This window comes from Macaca mulatta, chromosome 14, assembly GCF_049350105.2.
Source record: "Macaca mulatta isolate MMU2019108-1 chromosome 14, T2T-MMU8v2.0, whole genome shotgun sequence".
Lineage (NCBI taxonomy): Eukaryota > Metazoa > Chordata > Mammalia > Primates > Cercopithecidae > Macaca > Macaca mulatta.
The window spans coordinates 71740580-71761169 of record NC_133419.1 but is presented as its reverse complement, the minus strand read 5'-3'; the positions used below and the strand labels follow the sequence as shown (position 1 = coordinate 71761169).

General features: G+C 41.5%; 1 protein-coding gene across 14 annotated transcripts in view; it reads left to right on the top strand.

Moving 5' to 3' along the window:
- STIM1 (stromal interaction molecule 1) overlaps positions 1 to 20590 on the top strand; it is a 219746-nt gene that overhangs the window by 185898 nt on the left and 13258 nt on the right. For 13 of the 14 annotated variants that reach the window (XR_013403303.1, XM_077961177.1, XM_077961173.1 and 10 more), the window contains 3 exon segments: positions 2172 to 2287; positions 9996 to 10173; positions 14525 to 14702. Coding sequence is in view for 13 of the 14 variants with exons in the window: in XM_077961177.1 (XP_077817303.1) it covers positions 2172 to 2287; positions 9996 to 10173; positions 14525 to 14702 (472 nt within the window). In the remaining variant the exon portion in view is untranslated. 14 annotated transcript variants of the gene reach the window in all.

The window sequence follows — 20590 nt, the reverse complement described above, 5'->3', positions numbered from 1 at the left end:
GTGCTTTCCTACCTATTATTTCAGTTGATTCTCACAACTCTGGGAGGAAGAGTATCCCAACTTTTGGGTGAGCAAACTGAATCTCAAATATTTTATAATTTATCCAAGCTGGTAAGTGGCAGAGCTGGGATTTGAACCCAGGTCTGTCTTGTTCTAAATGCCTTGCTTTTTTTCACTGCATCTTCCTCTTGTGCCATGTGGTTAAAGATAGGTTTCCTTTCAATATTCAGTTTAGTTCTATTTTACAAAACTTCACTAAGCACCTACCATGTGCCATGCTCTTTGGTGGGCCCAGAGGACAAAGAGATGCATTAGACCAGACCCCTGACTTGAGGAACTCCATGTTTAATGGAGAAGTAGATGATTGGCCACTAAGATCCAGGATTTAGGTGTCTTTCTTGCTACCCATAGAAATAGCAATATTGCTTTGTGGATCCCCGTACCATTTTCCTCATGGGGGATATCTTTGGCTTGGATTAAAACTGCAAAGCATAGAATAAGAAGTCAGTTCTCAGGTCATCGGTTCACGTAGCTTTTTTGTGGCTAGAATTAGAGCCAAGACCAGGTCCAGCCAGGCTGGGCACAGATGTAGGGGATGCCAAGCTGTGGCACCTTAGTGATAGCAGGAAGCATGGGGCCTTCAGTGCTTGGGGTGGAGTGAGGGTGGTTCTAGGCCCATCACTAGCTCACATGGTATAATGAGAATAATCTAGCAGATTTGAGTTCATTCTCTGGCTTTGCCACTTACTTGTTTGTGACTTTGGGCAAGTTACTCAACTCTAAGTCTCCGTTTTCTTATCTAGAAAGTGGCACTAATAATGGAACTGAGTTCTTAAGGTTGTTGTGAGGACTGAATGAGGTATTGTATGTAAAGTATCAGACACACAGTAGTTGCTTAGTCAATGTTACCTCCTTTCTCATTTCTTTCATTGCTTACAAATAGATAGCATTCCAGTTCATAGGTGTCTTTGAGAAATAGACTGTAGAAAAGATGACAATGTTTATTCTCATTAGTCAGACAAACTGCAGCACATCTGGCAGAAGTGTTTTAAAGAGGAACCCCAAGAACTCCCAGGCTTGTAGGAAGCATCTGATTTTATATAAGTTTACACAGTAGGAAACTGAGGTCCTGGGGGAGGAACAAAGCAACTTATGATCAGACAAGTGAGTCACTAGTAGAGCTGAAATGAGAAGACAGATCTCCTGACCACTCCCACTCCCCATCACAGTGCCTCACTGCCTCTCTTATTGGTGGGCTTGATTGCTTTCCAAGGCCAGAGAAGAAAGTAGCTGTTCCTGCGTGCTCCGACAGGAGTATAATCACACTGTGCTGTCAGAAGCTTCTTTTCTAGCTGAGGAAATAAAGATATGCATCAGAAAAGAGCACAAACCTTATAGAGTAGTATAGAATTAAGTGCTTACTTGTGGGACTTAGACCAGTGGTTTTCAACCTTTCATATCCTTTACCCCTCTCCTTTTATATCCACTGTGTTCCAGCAGAAGAGAAACAAAGTTCCATTTTTCCTAGGTCATTTTCTTGTTTACAGGCTTTCTCTTATTATAGTTATCACTGACAGTATGGGTGGAGGTCATAAAAAATTACAGTAATTTTATTGGAGGTAACTTGTATTGCAGTGACTCAAATACAAGCTAACAGGACTAATTCCATTTTTGTCACCAGTGATTAATTAAAAAAATTTTTTCCTTTTCTGTATTTCATGTCAATAGCACATCAGCAGGTTTATATATAATGACAGTGAGTTTAGGATAATTCATAAGTCCTGGAATCACTGGGTCATATGACATGACAGTTTGGCCTGGGCTGCACAGGAAATGCATTTATAAGTGGTGGGAGGTGGGGACAATATATAGAAGATAAACCCTGGAAGGAGAAGCACAACAGAAAATGTAGTTGGGTGTGGGAATGGTTACAGACAGGTAATCCTTAGAGGATAGCGTGCTTAGAAGTTGGTGGATATGGGGAGAGGGCTGAACAAGTTCTTGGTAAATGTTTCTGTTGAGACCCAACTGGTATAGACTCTGTGTTCTAGAGTGCAGAGGGGAGCAATCACCAAGAGCTAGAAGTGTTCCTGGAGGAGGCGGGTAATCCTACCAGGATCCTTCCTGGCTTTACTGGCAGCGAACTGATCTGCTACTCTTTGCCTCAACAGGCTAGCTGTCACCAACACCACAATGACAGGGACTGTGCTGAAGATGACAGACCGGAGTCATCGGCAGAAGCTGCAGTTGAAGGCCCTGGATACAGTGCTCTTCGGGCCTCCTCTCTGTGAGTCTTGTGTTGAGAAGGGCTACTGCTGTGCCATGGAAACCAAAGCTATTGTAGTGGATAGGCTAAGGCTCTGGGTCTGCTAGGCACACCTGCAAGATAGCACCTATACTCTTTCCACTGGTATTAAGTTTGAAAGAGTCTTACATTTTAGTCCAGATATATAGCAACATGCATTCATTAAATACTTTAAGGAAATATCTGCATTGTGCCAGTGCTGTGCTGGACCCTGTAGGAAGACCTGGAATGAATCATATTCTGCCCTGATGGTATAACATGAGTGTTCTATAGAGGTACACAGTGCTTCTGAGGCCCAGAGGAGGCCTAGTGAAGGTATCCTATAGACAAGGTGACATGTGACCTCTGCCTTTAAGGGTGGATAGAGCTTTATTCTATGGAGGTGGCAGAATAGGACATTCTAGGCAGAGTAAACAACCTGAGCAAGAATACAAAAGCTAAAATATGGAAAGTATGCTCAGGGATAGAAGTAACCACCTATGGACTGAAAGCTTGTTAGCTGTTACCTACTTCCATATTTCATTTCAATAGCACATCAGCAGCTATATATATATATATGTGTGTGTGTGTGTGTGTGTGTGTGTGTATATATATAGAGAGAGAGAGAGAGACAGTGGGTTATTGTAGACATTTAGAGTGTATGAACTGATTAGTGAATATCTTTATCATTGAATGACCAAGGAGGACTAAGTGGGTTTTCACTGAAGCAGTAGACACACTTGGGCCTAAGAAAGGGTGGTCTCTTCAGCCAAGGAGGCTAGTTGAGAGAATTGGGTTGTTCAGTCTCCACAGAGCTATGTTGTGGGAACAGCCAGCCTGCCATCCTTTTTCTAATTCTAAGTGAACCAAAGGGGAGCAAAAAGTAGTGAGATTTCTTGGAAAACTATTTTCAACTAAACAGCCTCTTAGGGCCCGCTTCCTGCCCTTTGGGAATGGCTTGCCTCGATTTAGGGTGCCAGCAGCAGAAAGGTATTGAATCAGGAACCAGTCCAGAGAAGCAGCTGGCAGGCAAGGTCAGAGGCAATATAACATTTCCCTGTCTGTGAATATGGCTTGGCAAATACGCAAGCTGATGTCTCAATACAAGTGGATCTATGCTTTTTGAAAGTATGAAACAGACCAACCTGGGCGATGACTACTGTTTCCACTTCCTTTGCCACCTTTTTTTGGGGGAGTGGAGGGTTCTAGGACACATTTTGCTCACCTTCATTGGTAGGTTTTGAAGAATGACACAGTAACTGGTTCTACTCTTTATGTAAGGCCTAGTCTCTGTATTGAGCAGTGGCCTTTCATCATTCACTAACCTTTATTGAGCACATTCTAAGTACCAGCATAAATGGCAGGATACCTGCTCTCAAGTACTTCTATCTAAATGGAGATAGCTATGTCAGCAAATATAGTAAAGTGTCAACAAATATAGTAAGTATTATAGCTATTATGTAAGTCTTTCCAGAGTTCAACTGGGGGCACATACTAGGGAGGAGTTTCCTATTGGAGTCCAGGAAACTTTATGGAGAAAGTAATTCTTGAGCTGAGTCTTGAAAGATGAGAAGTGGAAGTGGCCTTATTAAACTCTCCCTGTTAACAACTTACACATCTCTTTGTACACACCAAGAACACTCATACCCAACTATAAAAGCTAGGCTACTTTTGCAAAGGTTCTCCTCTGTCACCACCCAGCAAGGGGAGGTTTTCAGCAGCCTGAAAGTCTTCCTTAGCCTTGTAATATATATTATCAAGCTATATCTGTATCAAAATCAGATTTACCATGTCTGAAAGGGTACAGTAGAAACTGCAGCTTAAAGCAGTCAAGGATTTTATCTGGAAAAATCAGCCATGGGAACCAGAATGCTGGGGACATGGTACAGGGTCCAGGATATCAGAGCCAACGAGAGGGGCCCTGGTGGAGCAGGTTGGACTGATACCAGGACAGGGGTATTTTTCTCTTAGGCTTATTGCATGTAGCCCATGTGCTGCATGTGATCTAACTTAAGGAAGGCCAGAGATCAGCAGGAAAACTATCTTCCTGAGATAGGCAGAGCACAGGTACTGAAGCTAAGAATATACTTCACACTGACTGGGACAGTTATAATAAAAATAGTTTTTAAAAATGGAAAACAAGTTTTGGCAAGGGTGTAGAGAAATTGGAACCCCTGTACATTGCTGATGAGAAGGTAAAATGGTTCCGCTTCTATGTAAAATAGTCTGGTGGTTTCTCAAAAATTAGACACAGAGTTACCATAGAGCCTAGCAATTCCACACTTAGGTATACATGCAAAGAATTGAAGACAAGTACTCAAACAAGTACACGTACATGCATGTTCATAGCAGCACATGCCACAAGAGCCAAAAAATAAAACAACCCAAATATCTATTAATAGATGAATAGATAAATACATTGTGGTGCAATGGAATATTATTCACCTACAAATGGAATGAAGTTCTGATACATGTTACAATGTGGATGAACCTGGAAAGCATTATGCTAAATGAAAGAAGCCAGACACAAAAGATCACATATTGTATGATTCTGTTAATATGAAATGATTAGAATAGATAAATCCACAGAGACAGAATGTAGACTGATGGTTGGCAGGGATTGGTGGGAGGAGGGAATGGGGAGAAACCACTTACTGGGTAAAAAATTTTACTGTAGAGTGATAGAAATGTTTTGGAACTAGATAGAGGTGGTGGTTGCATAACATCATGAATGTACTATATGCCACTGAATTGCTTACTTTAAAATGGTTACTTTTATATTATGTGAATTTTACCTCAAATTATTTTTTAAAGAGCGTATGCAACAAAAGAAAGAATAGATAAACTGGACTTCACCAAAATAAAAAAGTTTCATACTTCAAAGAATGTACCAAGAAAGTGAAAAGACAACCCACAAAATGGAGAAAGTATTGGCAAACATTTTTCTGACAAGGCTTTACTATTCAGAATACATAAAAAATTCTTGCTAGGGACGGTGGCTCATGCCAGTAATCCCAGCACTTTGGGAGGCTGAGGTGGGCGGATCACCTGAGGACAGGAGTTCAAGAACAGTCTGGCCAACATGGCAAAACCCCGTCTCTACTAAAAAAATACAAAAATTAGCCAGGTGTGGTGGCACATGCCTGTAATCCCAGCTACTCAGGAGGCTGAGGCATGAGAATTACTGAAACCTGGGAGGCAGAGGTTACAGTAAGCCAAGATCATGCCACTGCACTCCAGCCTGGGTGACAGAGTGATACCCTCTCTCAAAACGAACGAACAAACAAAAAATGGACAAAGGATTTGAACATATATTTATATGTCCACAGTTCAATGGCCAATATACACCTGAAACAGTGCTTGACATCATTATCAGGGCAATGCAAATCAAAATCACAATGAGGTAACACTTTTTATTCACTAGGATATAATAAAAAAGACAGTAACAAGTGTTGGTAAGGATGTGTTGAAATTAGAATAATAGCCAAAAAGTGGAAACAACTCAAGTGTCTGTCAGTTGATGAATGGAAAAATAAATGGTATATATATACGGTAGAATATTAATCAGCCACTAAAAGGTATGAAGTACTGATATATGCTACAGTGTGGATGAACCTTGAAAACATGCCAAGTAAAAGAAGCCAGTCACAACAGGCCACATATTATATAATTTTGTGATTTCACTTACATAAAATGCCCAGAATACACAAATCCATAGAGACAGAAAATAGATTAGTGATTTCTGGGGCTGGGAGTGGGGGCAGTGGGAAATAGGAAGTGACTGCTAATAGATATGGCATTTCTTTTTGGGGTAATGATAATATTCTAACATTAATTTTGTCAATGGTTGCACAACCTTGTGAATATACTACAACCATTGAATTGCACATTTTAAGAGAGAGACTTAGAATTTTAGGCTCTGTGAATTATGTCTTAATAAATATATACATGCATACCTTATTTTATTGTGCTTTGCTTTATTGCACTTTGCAGATAATTGCATTTTTTACAAGTTGAAGGTTTGTGGCAATCCTGTGTTGATCAAGCTGTTGGTACCATATTTCCAAGAGCGTGTGCTCACTTTTGAGTGTCTGTGTCGGAATTTTTAAGCAATAAGTTATTTTTAAATTAAGGCACGCACACTGTATTTTTAGACATAATGCTATTATACACTTAATAGACTATAGTATAGCGTAAACATAACTTTTATCACTGAGGAAACCAAAAAATTTGTGTGACTCACTTTATTGCTTTATTAGCTTTATTGCAGTGGCCTCAAACTGAACTTGCAGTGTATGCCTGTACAGCTTGATTTTTTTGTAGCTCCTGGAGTTTTATTCAGACGACTTCTTTGAAGTTTGGGAAAGAACCCTGGATTGGCAGGTGACCTGGGTCCCTTTTCAAAATTGCCACTCACTGTGTGACCTTGGGTAGGTCACTTTTCTCAGGTGTGTTTTATGATTTGTATTATGAGATTCCTCCCTACAGTTTCTTTCAGCTGTGACATTTTATGATTTTTGGGAGGAACTCCTTGCTTAATAAGGGTTCTGTATAAAAGACAGGAGGTCTGTTCCTTCCTGGTGTCTGCCTCCTGTATTTTTAGGACTTCTGTGCTTGGTCCTTGCCTTATTAAGTGACCTTTGGCAATTCAGTTCTGCCTGGATTTGGGTTTCCTTTTCTGTAAAATGGGTTTGGTCATTAAAGGTTCTTAGTGGCTCTCTCATTCAAGGATTCTGATAGAACTGGGTATACTCCTGGAAGCTAAGATTTTAGAAATCAGCAGCTGTCCTGATGGCAAATATTGTTTTTATATTTTTCTACTGATGCTTGTCTAATGAAACTTTTGAAAATTGCCAGCTGGAGTCTGAGGAAAATACTAAGGAGCTCTTTGCCAGGAAACTTCTGAAAGGGGTGGGGGCGTGCCTGCTGGATGTTTACAAATAGTCCCTTGATCTGTGCCCCTCTAGACTTTATTTTCCCTCTGAGCATGGACTAAAAATCCCTATTTCAGTGCTATTCTTTAACACCCATTTAGTACCTAGAGGCCTGTACTGGGTCTGACCTGTGTTCTGAAGTTAGGATGAGTTCTTAAGGCTGAATGAGCAGACACTTAGACCTCATCATCAGTCATTTAGCACACAAACACCCCAGAGAACCTAGACTTGGTACAGCTGTGAGCTATGGCCACCTCACCGAGCCATAATAAAAATTCTGCTATTGGTCTGAGGCTTGACATATCTCACATAAAAGGTTTGTCATGCAGTAGCCAAGAGGGCATGCCGAGGGAACAGGTGCCATCTGTCCACAGCAGCCTCAGAACTTGGGAAAAGGGAAGAGGGATCAGATTGGCTCAGCAGAGGGCCACCTCAAGGTCCATTTTCTGACAGTAGAAGGCATGCTCAGTCCTCCCCATGCGACCACAGCCCTTTACACACCGCCCTTTACAGTCTTTTTCACTCTGCAGAGTTGGCTCTGGGCTTACAGGCCCATCTAGGGCTCTCCAAATAGTACCAGTTTGCAGATGTTAGGGGTGTTTGGAGATGTTAGGAGATGTTATCCATCTTCTACTTCCGTTAGAGGAAACAAGATACAATAAAGAGTTCCAGCTTTGAAATCAAGCTGACTAGCTCTATCACTCAGTAGCTTTGTGACCTTGGACACATTTCTAAGGTTCTCTGTGCCCCAATTTCCCCTAAATAAATGGTAGCTACTATTTTCAATTTTTAACGTGTGCCTACAGTGTGCTTAGTTTTGGGCTAGGGGCTAGTGTGCCCTTTGTGCTTTCAGCAGGAATATTGAGAAAAGTGCAGGGAGGCCGACAGAATAATTGTTGCAGGTCAGGGGCAGTTGGAGATAGGAAAAGAAAAGACTATGCCTTATCTTCCTTCTTCATTGGCTCAGAAAATAGGGGAAAGTCCTCAGTGAGCAGGAGTGGTTGCTTTTCTGGCAAATTGAACTGGATAACGTAGAATAAGAAACCAAATGAAATAACTAGGCTCAATCTGCATACCCACCTTAAGTATTTGAAGTATTGGAAGCACTCGTTGCGTGGAGTCTTGTTTGAACAAGGATACCTTTGACTTTTGGTAAGAATATAAAGGGGATATTGAAGTTGAGAAACCCTAGGAAACCAAGATTAAAAGTCCTTAACAAACAGGGGAGACAAAGAATACCCCAGGCTCTGGTAGTGGCTCTGGAGGAGGCAGGTGTGTTCCAGGAAGAAAGACAACTCACTGTGCTGCAGAAATAGCTCCTCTTGGAACCCAAAAGGTAGGAGAGTGAGGGCTTAAGTATGCCTAGACTTGTAGCCTGCCTGGAGGCTAGGGGATGGCCATGAGAGGACCCTCGGTTTTCTTTCAGAGAGCCTAGAATAAACATATGAAGGACATGGCCACCACCCTGACCTAGTAACCCCCCTCCCTTGGGTGGAAATAGGATGTGTTAATTTGTCTTTGATCCCATCTCATCCCCATGTCCTGCTGCTCAGCCTTTCTGTGAGCAGCTATGATGGTAACTCTTTTTGTCAAACTATGGGCATCAGTATCATATGGTTTCTTTTTCTGGTGTCTTGACCCTCCCTTAACTTGGTGGCTCGACCCGGGTCCTTTTGGATTTCCACCAGCCTCACGTCCTTACTGTGTCCAAGGATCATGCCAGTCCTACCTCCTCCTCCACTGTCTAAGGGCAACTTGCTGTGCACAGAGGGTCATTAGCCCTGGCATAATAACTCCCTTTTTTCCCTCTTTCTCTGACTCCCACATCCAGGGCTCCTCTGAGCCCACAGCACAACCTAGACAGAGGATGCAGGAGCAGCCGTCTCCTTATAGTGCCCCTTTCAAGTCTTTTGTGCTGTGGCACAGAGCCCAGATCTGGTATACCAGGAACAATGTTAGTTCCAGAAGTGCCTCTCTCCTGATTAGCTAAGTGTTTAGGATGTGGCTTTTGCTTTTTATCTTTTGGTGTCATTTCTTGTTTAACGTTTAAATTTTGCTCTGGACAATGGGCATTCTTTGAACCCCAGTTGGTGGTTGGGGCCCTCATGCTTCACTGAATTGCTACCAGGTGTTTTCTGGAAATAGCTCTGCCCCTCAGTTTCTGGTAGGTGTAATGTCTCATCAATATCAATTTCTTGATGCTATCCTGTTCTAGAGTCTCTGGATTTCACAGTAGCCTAGAAATGTTCACCGTAGATTGAGACTTCTGGACCTTTCCCTGATCTGTGCCAAGAATGGCCTGGTAGTCCAGGAGACCTAGTTCCTACAGTGACTTCAGTCCTACAGCCAGAACTAAGGCTTCTGGTGACATTGCTTTATATCCTTTATACCAGTCATCTCCATTTACCTACTGTGGAACTTTAGAATTGCTTACCCTGTAGGACAGAAGCCACTACATCTGGGCATATGGGCTCATCCTAGCCCAAAGATGGCTAGGGTATATTGAGAAGGCACTAGTTCTCTCCTCTTCACTGCATCTTAAGGAAGTGTGATTTAATAAGCTTCCTGTATTGCTGTAAGGCCTCTCATTTCAAAACAAAGCCTTGGCTAGCAGAGAGATAGACATAGAGCTTACTATAATAGGGTATGGGAATTGTGTATCTAAGAAGAGAAACTAATTCCTTCTCAGTGGGAGAGTGGGAGAGTGTGCAGTGGAGTCTGCAAGGCTAAGTGTGCAGTAGGCACCCTAACTCACCATGCCCTCCCCTCTTTGGCAGTGACCCGCCATAATCACCTCAAGGACTTCATGCTGGTGGTGTCTATCGTTATTGGTGTGGGCGGCTGCTGGTTTGCCTATATCCAGAACCGTTACTCCAAGGAGCACATGAAGAAGATGATGAAGGACTTGGAGGGGTTACACCGAGCTGAGCAGAGTCTGCATGACCTTCAGGAAAGGTAAGGCCCTGCCATTACCTTTGGCTCCTGGGAACCTCCTATTTCCATCTGAGTGTGAGCCACTTGGCCCCTGAGACCTTGTTAACATGGCAGCCCAGGCTGCATCATCCTTCCAAAACTGCACTGCAAGTTTAGGTTGCTGATATTCCAAGTGCCCTGGGCAGTTATTCCTCCTGGGGAGAAACTTGTTTCTATCTTTTTTGCCTCTTAGCTTCAGAGGGAGAAATGTGTAGCTGCCAGAGGTCTTGAGCTTCCCATTGCTTGTTAGGGGGTCATTCTTCCTTCATCCGTCTCTGGACTGCTTCTCTTAGCATATAAATAGATACAATGAACTGTTCTTTACTGTTCCCCAAAGAAACCTCACAAACCTTCCTTCTTACTGGCCTTAGTTCTTTCTTATAAGGAATCTAAATCTCATAAACGCTGACTTGCTGTATGACTTTGGAGAAATCTCTTTCCCTCCCAGGACTTATTTCCTCATTGGTAATATGAAGGGATTGACCTAGGAGAATGCTAAACTCTCCTAGAACACTTCCAACTCATATGGTGTGGGATTCTGTTAAAATAAAATATGACTTCAAAACTATGGCAGAAGATTTAGCTGTGAAAAGAGAGTGCCCGTTAAGTCAGTCGGTCAGTCAGCCTGTGTGTTTCCTAACATATAGTAACCAGTTCTGTGATGGCAGTTGTAAGAAATTCACTGTTCCTGAGGAAACAAAACTTACACACCCACAAGAAGCAGCAGTGAGAGCACACTTAATGCAGACTTAGTTCCAGACTCAGCTTATAGGATAAGAATGCTAATGACTAGAAAGACAAAGAGGTGAATGAGTGGATGTGGGACTCTGAGGAGGTAGCCTTGAAAGATGGGTAGGGAGGTCCTGGGTGTTAAGGTTGAGTGTATAGGGTGGGGCCAGATCCCTGGGACCTTAAGATGCATGTGGGGAAGTTAGTAGGATGCAGAAGGCAATAGAGAGTCAAATCAGGTTTTTTTGGTGGTTTTATTTTCGAGAAGAGGAGAGGCCTATTCAGGACTGTCTTTTAGAAAATGATTCTGGAAGCCTAGGGACTCTAGTTGGGAAGTCTTTGCAGGAATTCATGTAAAAGGAAATGAAGTCTTGTCTTTTCATTTATTTCTATTTATTATTATTATTTTTTTGACTCTGGGTCTTGGTCTGTTGCCCAGGCTGAAGTTGAATTGCATGAACATGGCTCACTGCAGCCTCCACCCCCTGGGCTCAAGAGATCCTCCTGCTTCAGCCTCCTGTGTAGCTGGGTGCATGCCACCATGCCAGGCTAATTGTTTTGATTTTTTGTAGAGACAGGGGTCTTGCTGTGTTGCCCAGGCTTTTCCTGAACTCTGGACTCAAGAGGTCTACCTCAGCCTCCCAAAGTGCTGGGATTACAGGCCTGAGCCACTGTGCCCAGCCATTGTGTTATTTTTAAATGGTAAACACTATTTTCTTTGGAGGGGTGGGGAAAAGACTTCTTGTGAGCCAGGTATTGTTAAATAATTAAATGCATTATTGCTTTTAATCACTATAGTCCTTTGAAGTAGGTACTATTAGAGTTGAGGAAATGAAGGCTCAGAGAGGGTAAGTGCTTTGCTCAGGGTCATATATCAGTAAGTAGTAAACTAGGAATTTTGACACTCCAGGGTGCTGCTTTTACTGAGGTAGCAGACTTACTGGGTTTATTTCCATGGGCTGGGCTTCTAGGGAGCGAGAGGGGTCTGATCTCTAAGCTGAATCCTGGCTACTCTGCTGGGCCCCTTGTTCTTGGGCCCTTTGCCAATTAGGGGCTAACTGCTGCTGTCTGAGCAGTCCCCATACCTCATTTGTTTGAAAAACGTGTACTGTTTCCATTCCAAAGGCAAAAGAATCTAGGCAGGAGACATTCCAAGTTTGGGGATAAAACTAAGCTCCCAGCACTCCCTGCTCCCTAAGACCTCCAGAGCTAAGTGACCACTGCGGCACTTAGAAAGAGACAAAGACACCCCTCCCCTTTCCCCCCTAGAGATAGGCTTGCACACATGCACACATACATCCTCCTCTGAGTGTCCAGAGCCCACTGCCACCTTGTTCCTCCTTGTATTAACAGACCTGCAATGCCAGCTTTTACAGAGCTTTATTACAGAGTTCCTGATAATTTGTGTGAATAAATATAATTCTACATGTACATTCCAGTTAGGATTTCATTGAGTTTCAAGATAATTATTTGAGGCAGGCAGGAATTTTGATTCCCAAAGCAGGCAAAACTTGCTCATCGTCACACAACTGCTTAGAGGCAGGACTAATTGCAATGCTAATGGTTGTTGCCTTGGAGTGGGGCAGTGCTTAATTGTATATTTATTTGCTCATTTCTGCACCCAACAATAATTATTGATCTCCATCTCTAACAGACCTTATTGGCACTATGAAAGGGGGTCAGTCTTGATTCTACTATAAAGGAGCTCACTATTATAAAGGACAGACTTATCGTAGTATTGGCTTTTCTCAAGAGGCTGCTTTCATAGAGGACAGTATCCTTAATGGTGTAACTTTATACAGTTGGGTCATGGAAGAGTACAATAAAGAAGGACATTCAGCAAGGGAAGGAGATGGCAGGAAATGGCGCCTCTGGTTTGTCTTTACCTATGCATGTATTGCCATCTGGTGTTCATTTTCAGGAGGTTCAACTCCCTTTCTCTTCAGGGACCAAGTAGGCAGATTACAATTCGCGGGAGCTTGCAGCCTAACATTTCTTCCTCTTACCTCCTTGCTTGTTCCACGATACCTTTTGAGGTCTCCGCCACTGATAGCTCTGGACTTAGAGTTTTGTTTTTAACAGATTGAGTTCTGTTTGTTTCATCTGTTTCATCTACTTAATTATCTCAGTGATCAGTGTTCTCTCAGGGTCCTTCTTGTTCTGTAGTCTATCCTTTTCCATACCTCAAGTCTAAACTATATATCTTATCTCTTCTTCACCATCCTTTCCCCTTCCTAATCTGGTCCCCTGGTAATCTGGTGGTTTTTACTTAGAAAGGAAGACCAGACAGTAAAGTCCGTTCTCTCTTCCAAAGGGATTAGCAAATTCTTAGTCTTTGTTCTGGGTGTAGCCCAAGTCTCCCTTTCTTTCCCTCACTCCTGTCAGGCAGAGCTGATTACTCCATCTTTTGGGTGCACTCAACATCATATATATATATATATATATAAAATATATATATGTATATAAAATAAATTCTATAGTGAAAAGATATATATATATCTTATCATATATATGATAATTTTATTATGGAATTTGTCACACTGTATACAGTTACCTGTTTACTTGTCTTTGTTGGAGTAAATCATGAGCTCCTTAGTGGCAGGGACAGCTTTCTGATTTATTGCCATACGTTTAGGGCTTAGCACAGGGCTTGGCACTTAGTAGGCACTTGAAAGAACTTGGTGAATGAATAGATGAATGAATGAGTGTATTAATATAGATAGCCGTGTGGAGGAAAGAAGTGAGGAAGGGAGAAGGCTTGTTTAGCTGGATGGAAGGTTTTGTCAGTGAACTGAGGGAATGTGTGTGACGGTGCAAGGGTAGACTTACATTATAACTCATGCCCTTGAGATCTTATCCACTAAGGAAGATACTTGGGAAAGGGACTCAGGGCCTGGGGGCAGCAGGGGACTCTCCTGAGCCCTGCCCAGCCCCTCTGGCATAAATTTAGTTTGTTTTTTGCTTCTGGGAACAGAAGCTCAGGAATCCAAGAGGTCTAGCTCAATAGTTCCTTCCTCATCTTCCTTAATCCACCCCTCTGATACCACCCCAGTCATTTCTCAGCCATTAGGTTTTTCCTGGATCTTTTTGTCTAGCTTGCAGGGTATTCTACATTTATTGAACTTTCTAGATACCACTACATAAGGGGATTAATTGTGGCATTTGAAGTTACACAGATTGGAATTCTAGCCTCAGTTCTTCCTGCAAGTTGCTTTCCCTCTCTAAGGCTCCATATCTGCCTGTCCCAGGCTGATAATGGTACCAATATATCATTATCTGCTGGGAGGACAAATGGGAAATACCTTGTAAACTGGTACTTGTTATGATTTTTGTATGAGACAGTTTAGAGGAGGGATTCAGATGCCTGAGAACCTGGCTCCACAGCCTTGATTACTGGCAGCAAAATGATGGTCAAGGTGTGAATTAGGTAATAACTGTGGTTTCTATTGGCCCTGAGTTAGCTCAGAGCCAGACAGTCAGCAGAGCAGGGAGAATATATGCTGAGAGTTGGAGCCGTCATTTTCCTCTTTGGTGCCATGACTCATGGCATGTTGGGTGGCACCCCCTTGCCTGGCCTCCTCCAGCTCCCTGCATTGCCCCCCAGGCTGCACAAGGCCCAGGAGGAGCACCGCACAGTGGAGGTGGAGAAGGTCCATCTGGAGAAGAAGCTGCGCGATGAGATCAACCTTGCTAAGCAGGAAGCCCAGCGGCTGAAGGAGCTGCGGGAGGGTACTGAGAATGAGCGGAGCCGCCAAAAATATGCTGAGGAGGAGTTGGAGCAGGTAGGAGAGTCCACAAATTCCTGGACACCTTGACGGGTGGGCAAAGGGCAGGGGCCCAGGGTCTGGCTGGAAGTTTCATGTGTGAGGAATTTGAAATGTGATCCAAAGACTATGCTCTAGAGTCACTGGACTCTTACCAATAAGAGTTCAAGTTGTAAAAAATAGTCACTGTGGGCACAGTGGCTCATGCCTGTAATTCAGCACTTTGGGAGGCCGAGGCAGGTGGATCACTTGAGGTCAGGAGTTCGAGATCAGCCTGGCCAACATGGTGAAAGCCCATCTCTATTAAAAATACAAAAAAATTAGCTGGGTGTGGCGGCAGGCACCTGTAATCCCAGCTACTTAGGAGGCTGAGGCAGGAGAATTGCTTGAACCCCAGAGGCGGAGGTTGCAGTGAGTCGAGATCGTGCCATTGCACTCCAGCCTGGGCAACAAGAGTAAATCTCTGTCTCAAAAAACCAAAAAAAAGAAAATTATAAAAATAGTCACTATGATTTTCAAAGAACAGTGGATAATCGGTGATAACAGTTATTTTGTTTCTTTTTTTGAGGGATTTACATAAAGTGTACAAGTCATAAGTATACAGCTGGCAAGCTTTTGCATATGCATGTACCTGTGTTACCACCACCCAGATCAAAATACAGAACCTTCTCAGCACCCCAGAAAACTCACTTTTGCTCCCCCAGTTAATATTTCATCCAAAAGTTAACTACTGTCACAACTTGTAAACCAGTTAGTTTTTGTTTGTTTGTTTGTTTTTTTGAGACGGAGTCTCGCTCTGTGGCCCAGGCTGGAGTGCAGTGGCCGGATCTCAGCTCACTGCAAGCTCCGCCTCCCGGGTTCACGCCATTCTCCTGTCTCAGCCTCCCGTAGCTGGGACTACAGGCGCCCGCCACTTCGCCCGGCTAGTTTTTTTCGTATTTTTTAGTAGAGACGGGGTTTCACTGTGTTAGCCAGGATGGTCTCAATCTCCTGACCTCGTGATCCACCCGTCTCGGCCTCCCAAAGTGCTGGGATTACAGGCTTGAGCCACGACACCCGGCCCCAACCAGTTAGTTTTGTCTAATTTTGAACTTCATATAAATGGCATTATACAGTATATACTCTTTTGTGTTTTGTTTCTTTCACTCAACATTATGTCTATGAGAGTCATCAAAGTTGCATGTAGTGATAGTTGGTTTATTTCCATTGCTGAATTACTCATCTATTGTATGAGTATACTATAATTTATCCACTCTTCCGTTGATAAATATTTGGGTTGTCTGTAGCTTTGTTGACTTTTATGAATAATATTGCTATGAATCTTCTTGCATATGTCTCTTGGTGGGCATAAGCACTCATTTCTGTTGGACATATAATAGAGTATTCATGTATTTAGCTTTTTTAGAAACTGTCAAACAGTTTCCCAAAATGATTGTACCAATCTATACTGCCACAGCAATGTAAGAGAATTCTAGTTGATCCATAACCTCAGTATTTTTAGGCATTTTAATTTTAAACATTCTGGTAAATGTATAGTAGTATCTTGTGATTTTAATTTTCATTTCCCTAATATTATTAAATACCTTTTAATAAATTTATTGGCCATTTGATTTGGGAATCTCTTCTCATTTTAAAAATTGGATTGTCTTTTTCTTATTGATTTGTAAGCATTATTTATATATTTTGGATATTAGTGTTTTGTCAGTATAAATACACACATGTACAGAAAATATTTTCTCTCAGCCTTGACTTGTTTTTTTGCTCTCTTAATATTGTCTTTTGATAAACAGAAGTCCTTGATTTTAAGGGCTTCTAATTTAATCAGTTTTTTAAATGACTGATGCGGCCAGGTGTTGTGGCTCATGCCTGTAATCACAGCACTTTGGGAGGCTGAGGCGGGCAGATTACTTGAGATCAGAAGTTCGAGACCAGCCTGGCCAACATGGCAAAAGCCCATCCATACTAAAAATACAAAAATTAGCTGGGTGTGGTGGCACACACCTGTAGTCCCAGCTCCTTGGGAGGCTGAGGCAGGAGGATTGCTTGAGCCTGGGAGGTGAAGGTTGCAGTGAGCCAAGATAGTGCCACTGCACTCCAGCCTGGGCAGCAGAGCGAGACTCCATCTCAAAAAAAAAAAAAAAAAAAAATTGATACTTTTTGCTTTTTGTTTCTTGTTTAAGAAATCCTTCCCTATCCCCAAGATATTTCCCTAAATTTTCTTCTGAATCTTTATTGTTTGTCTTTTCACATTTAGGGATATTATTTCAAATTAACTTTTGTATGTGATATGAAGTAGGCTGTCAAGGATCTTTTTTTTCCCCTCAAGTAAGGTGATCATTCAAGAATCTCTATTTTATATTTTTATTATCATTCAGGTCAAAAGTTTTCTAATTTTTATTGTGGCTCCTTTTTTGGCACATGGTTATCTAGTATATTGCTTGATTTTCAAACACTTGAGGACTTTTTTACTTATCTTTCTTTTACTGGTTTCTAGTTTAATTTCACTATGGTCAGAGAACATATGCTGTGTGGGTGTAGTCCTTTGAAACTTGTTGAGACTTGATTTGTATGAAAAAAAACTAAGCAATTCAGTTAAAAGTCAGAGATTGTCAGATTGGATTAATGCCAAAACTCAATTATATGCTGTTTATAAGAGACACACTTTAAGTATAAGAACACAAAAAAAGCTTAAAGGAAAAGGATGAGAAAAGATATGTTACAAAATAAAGCAGCAAAATGAAGCAGGGGTAGCTATATATTGATATAAATATAATATTTATATTAATATAAAATAGGATTTAGGTCATGAAGTATTGACCTAAAGCAATTGCTAAGTGAAATAAAGCAAAGGTAGCTGTATGTTAATATAAATGTAATATTTACATTAATATAAAGTAAACTTTAGGTCAAGAAGTATTACTAGACCCCAAAAATAGATATTTCATAATGATAAGTAGATGAATTCAATTTAATATATAATAGCCCTTAATTTGGATACATCTAATGATATAGTCTAAAATAATATAAAGCAAATATTGACTGAACTAAAATGATACTAGACAAATTTTATAATCAAAGTTAGAGATTTTAATATACTTCTCTCAATAATAAGTCACCAATAGCATCCATAAGGATATAAAAAATTTAAAAACATGGTTAATAAGTTTGAATTCCTTGACACATATGGAACACTCTGCCTAACTCTAGAAAATACATTCTTTTTAGCACTTATGTATCTCTTAAAATATTACTTCTGCTCCATTCTCTCCTCTCCTTCTGAGAATGTAATATTTATGTTAGATCTTTTAACTCTATTCCACATGTCTCTTATGCTCAGTTCTGTTCTTTTTTCTCTCTGTGTTTTGATTTGGTTATTTTCTATTGATCTATCTTTTAAGTTCTTTAATTCTGCATTCTACTGTAAGCATTCTGCTGTTTAACCCATCCAGTGGGTTCCTACTCTCAGACAATGTATTTTTCAATTCTAGAATATCCACTTTACTCTTTTATAGGTTCCAGTTCCCTGTCCAGAATTTCTATCTTTTATCTACTGTATCCATCTTTTCCTGTATTTCCCTTAACATAGCAATCGTAATTATTTTAAAGTCCTTGTCTGGTAATTCTTACATCTGGATCATTTATGGGACTGCTTATTTTTCCTCTTGATTATTAGTCTTTTTTTTTTTTTGCCATTTATGTCTAGTAATTTATTTTTATGACATGCTGGACAGTGTGTATTTAAAAAAATAGAGGCTCCAGATGATTTTCTCTTCCATCAGGTAGTTTTCCCCCTTTCTTTCGTGGAGTGTATTAAGGAACTGATCACCTCAAGCCAATCAGAGATCGAGCTGCATTTGAACTAGGTTGTAGTTTTAGTAAAACTTGGTGTAGCTTTCATTTGTCCCAGTTTCTCAGATATGTCCCTCCCTGACTTTTAAATGGAAAGCTGTTAGTTTCTTTCTCTTCAACCCTGAAAGACTATGAGAGATGCAGTTCTGCCACATCGTAGGCTGTTTTCTTGGTGCCCCAGTGGAGATCTTCTACGTGGGTCCAGTGCAATTTTCAGCTCTCACCTAAAATCATCAGTGTCTCCCAGGAAGAAAATGACTGACAATTGAAAACTCATCTTAGAAAGGCTTTTTCTCTCTGACTTTTAGTTTATCTAGTCTAGTGGTTCTCACACTTTTTGTTCTTAGGACTCTTTACTCTTTTTTTTTTTTTTTTTAAGATGGAGTCTCGCTTTTGTCACCCAGGCTGGAGTGCAATGGCACAATCTCGGCTCACTACAACCTCCACCTCCCAGGTTCAAGCAATTCTCCTCCTGCCTCAGGCTTCTGAGTAGCTGGGATTATAGGTGCCTGCCACTACACGTGGCTAATTTTGTATTTTTAGTAGAGAAGGGATTTCACCATATTGGTCAGGCTGGTCTCAAACTCCTGACCTCAGGCGATCCACCCGCCTTGGCGTCCCAAAGTGCTGGGATTACAGGCATGAGCCACAACACCCAGCCAGGACCCTTTACTCTTAAAAACTATTTAAGACCTCAAAGAACATTTTGATAGGTGATAATACTGTTGATATTTAACCTATTAGAAATTAAAACAGAAAATTTAAAAATATTTATTAATTCATTTAAAATAACTATATCAGGCTGGCCACAGTGGCTCACACCTGTAATCCCAGCACTTTGGGAGGCCGGGGCGTGCAGATCACTTGAGGTCAGGAGTTTGAGACCAGGCTGGCCAACATAGCGAAACCCCATCTCTACTAAAAATACAAGAATTAGCCAGGCATGGTGGTAGGCACCTGTAATCCCAGCTATTCAGGAGGCTGAGGCAGGAGAATCGCTTGAACCCGAGAGGCGGAGGTTGCAGTGAGCCAAGATCACATCACTGCACTCCAGCCTGGGTGACAGAGCAAGACTCCATCTCAAAAATAAAAATAAAAATAATAATAACTACATAAAACCCCTTAGATGTTTACACAAATAACATATTTTCTAAATTTTTCAAAATAAAAACAATTTTGAAAACACAATTTTCATAAAATGTATACAGCTTTTTCCAGATGTTATGTTGGATCAGAATTGTTTTTCTCCTATGACCTACTATATCTTACTGGGAAGTGGAAGTCAGGTGATAACACTTTATTTAAAACATGTAGATAAGTGTTTATTAACTTTGGCTGCATATTAGAATGACTTGGAAAGCCTACTTTAATGCCCAGGCAAACACCACAGATCAATGAAATCAGTATCTCTAGGTTGGGGCCCAGATATCTGTATTTTTTAAGTTCCTGGCCAGGCATGGTAGCTCACGCCTGTAATCCTTACACTTTGGGAGGCAAAGGGCGGGCAGATCGCTTGAACCCAGGAGTTTGAAACCAGCCTGGGCAACATGGCAAAATCCCATCTCTAACAACAACAACAAAAAAATTTACTGGGTGTGGTGGTGCACGCCTGTGGTCCCAAAGCTATTCAGGAGGCTGAGGAGGGAGGATCACTTGAGCCCGGGAGGCAGAGGTTGCAGTGAGCTGAGATTCACCACTGCACTCCAGCCTGGCGGACACAACAAGACTCTGTCTCAAAATAAAATAAAGTAAAAAAGTTCCCCATGTGGTTACAGTATGTTACAACGTTGAGAACCACAGCTACAAAATAAAAGGACAAGAACTCTGACTTGCCCATATGTTGTCTTCCCATCAGACATTTGTTACTGTGCATGGCATGATATGTCTGTCTCTGTCTGTCTGTCTTCCATCTCCTCCATTCCTTATTTTGTAGTTACTTCTCTCATTAACCAAACAGCTTTTTTTTTTTTTTTTTTTTGGCAGTGTCTCACTCTGTTGCCCAGGCTGGAGTGTGGTAGAATGATCTTGGCTCACTGCAGTCTTGACCTCCTGGACTC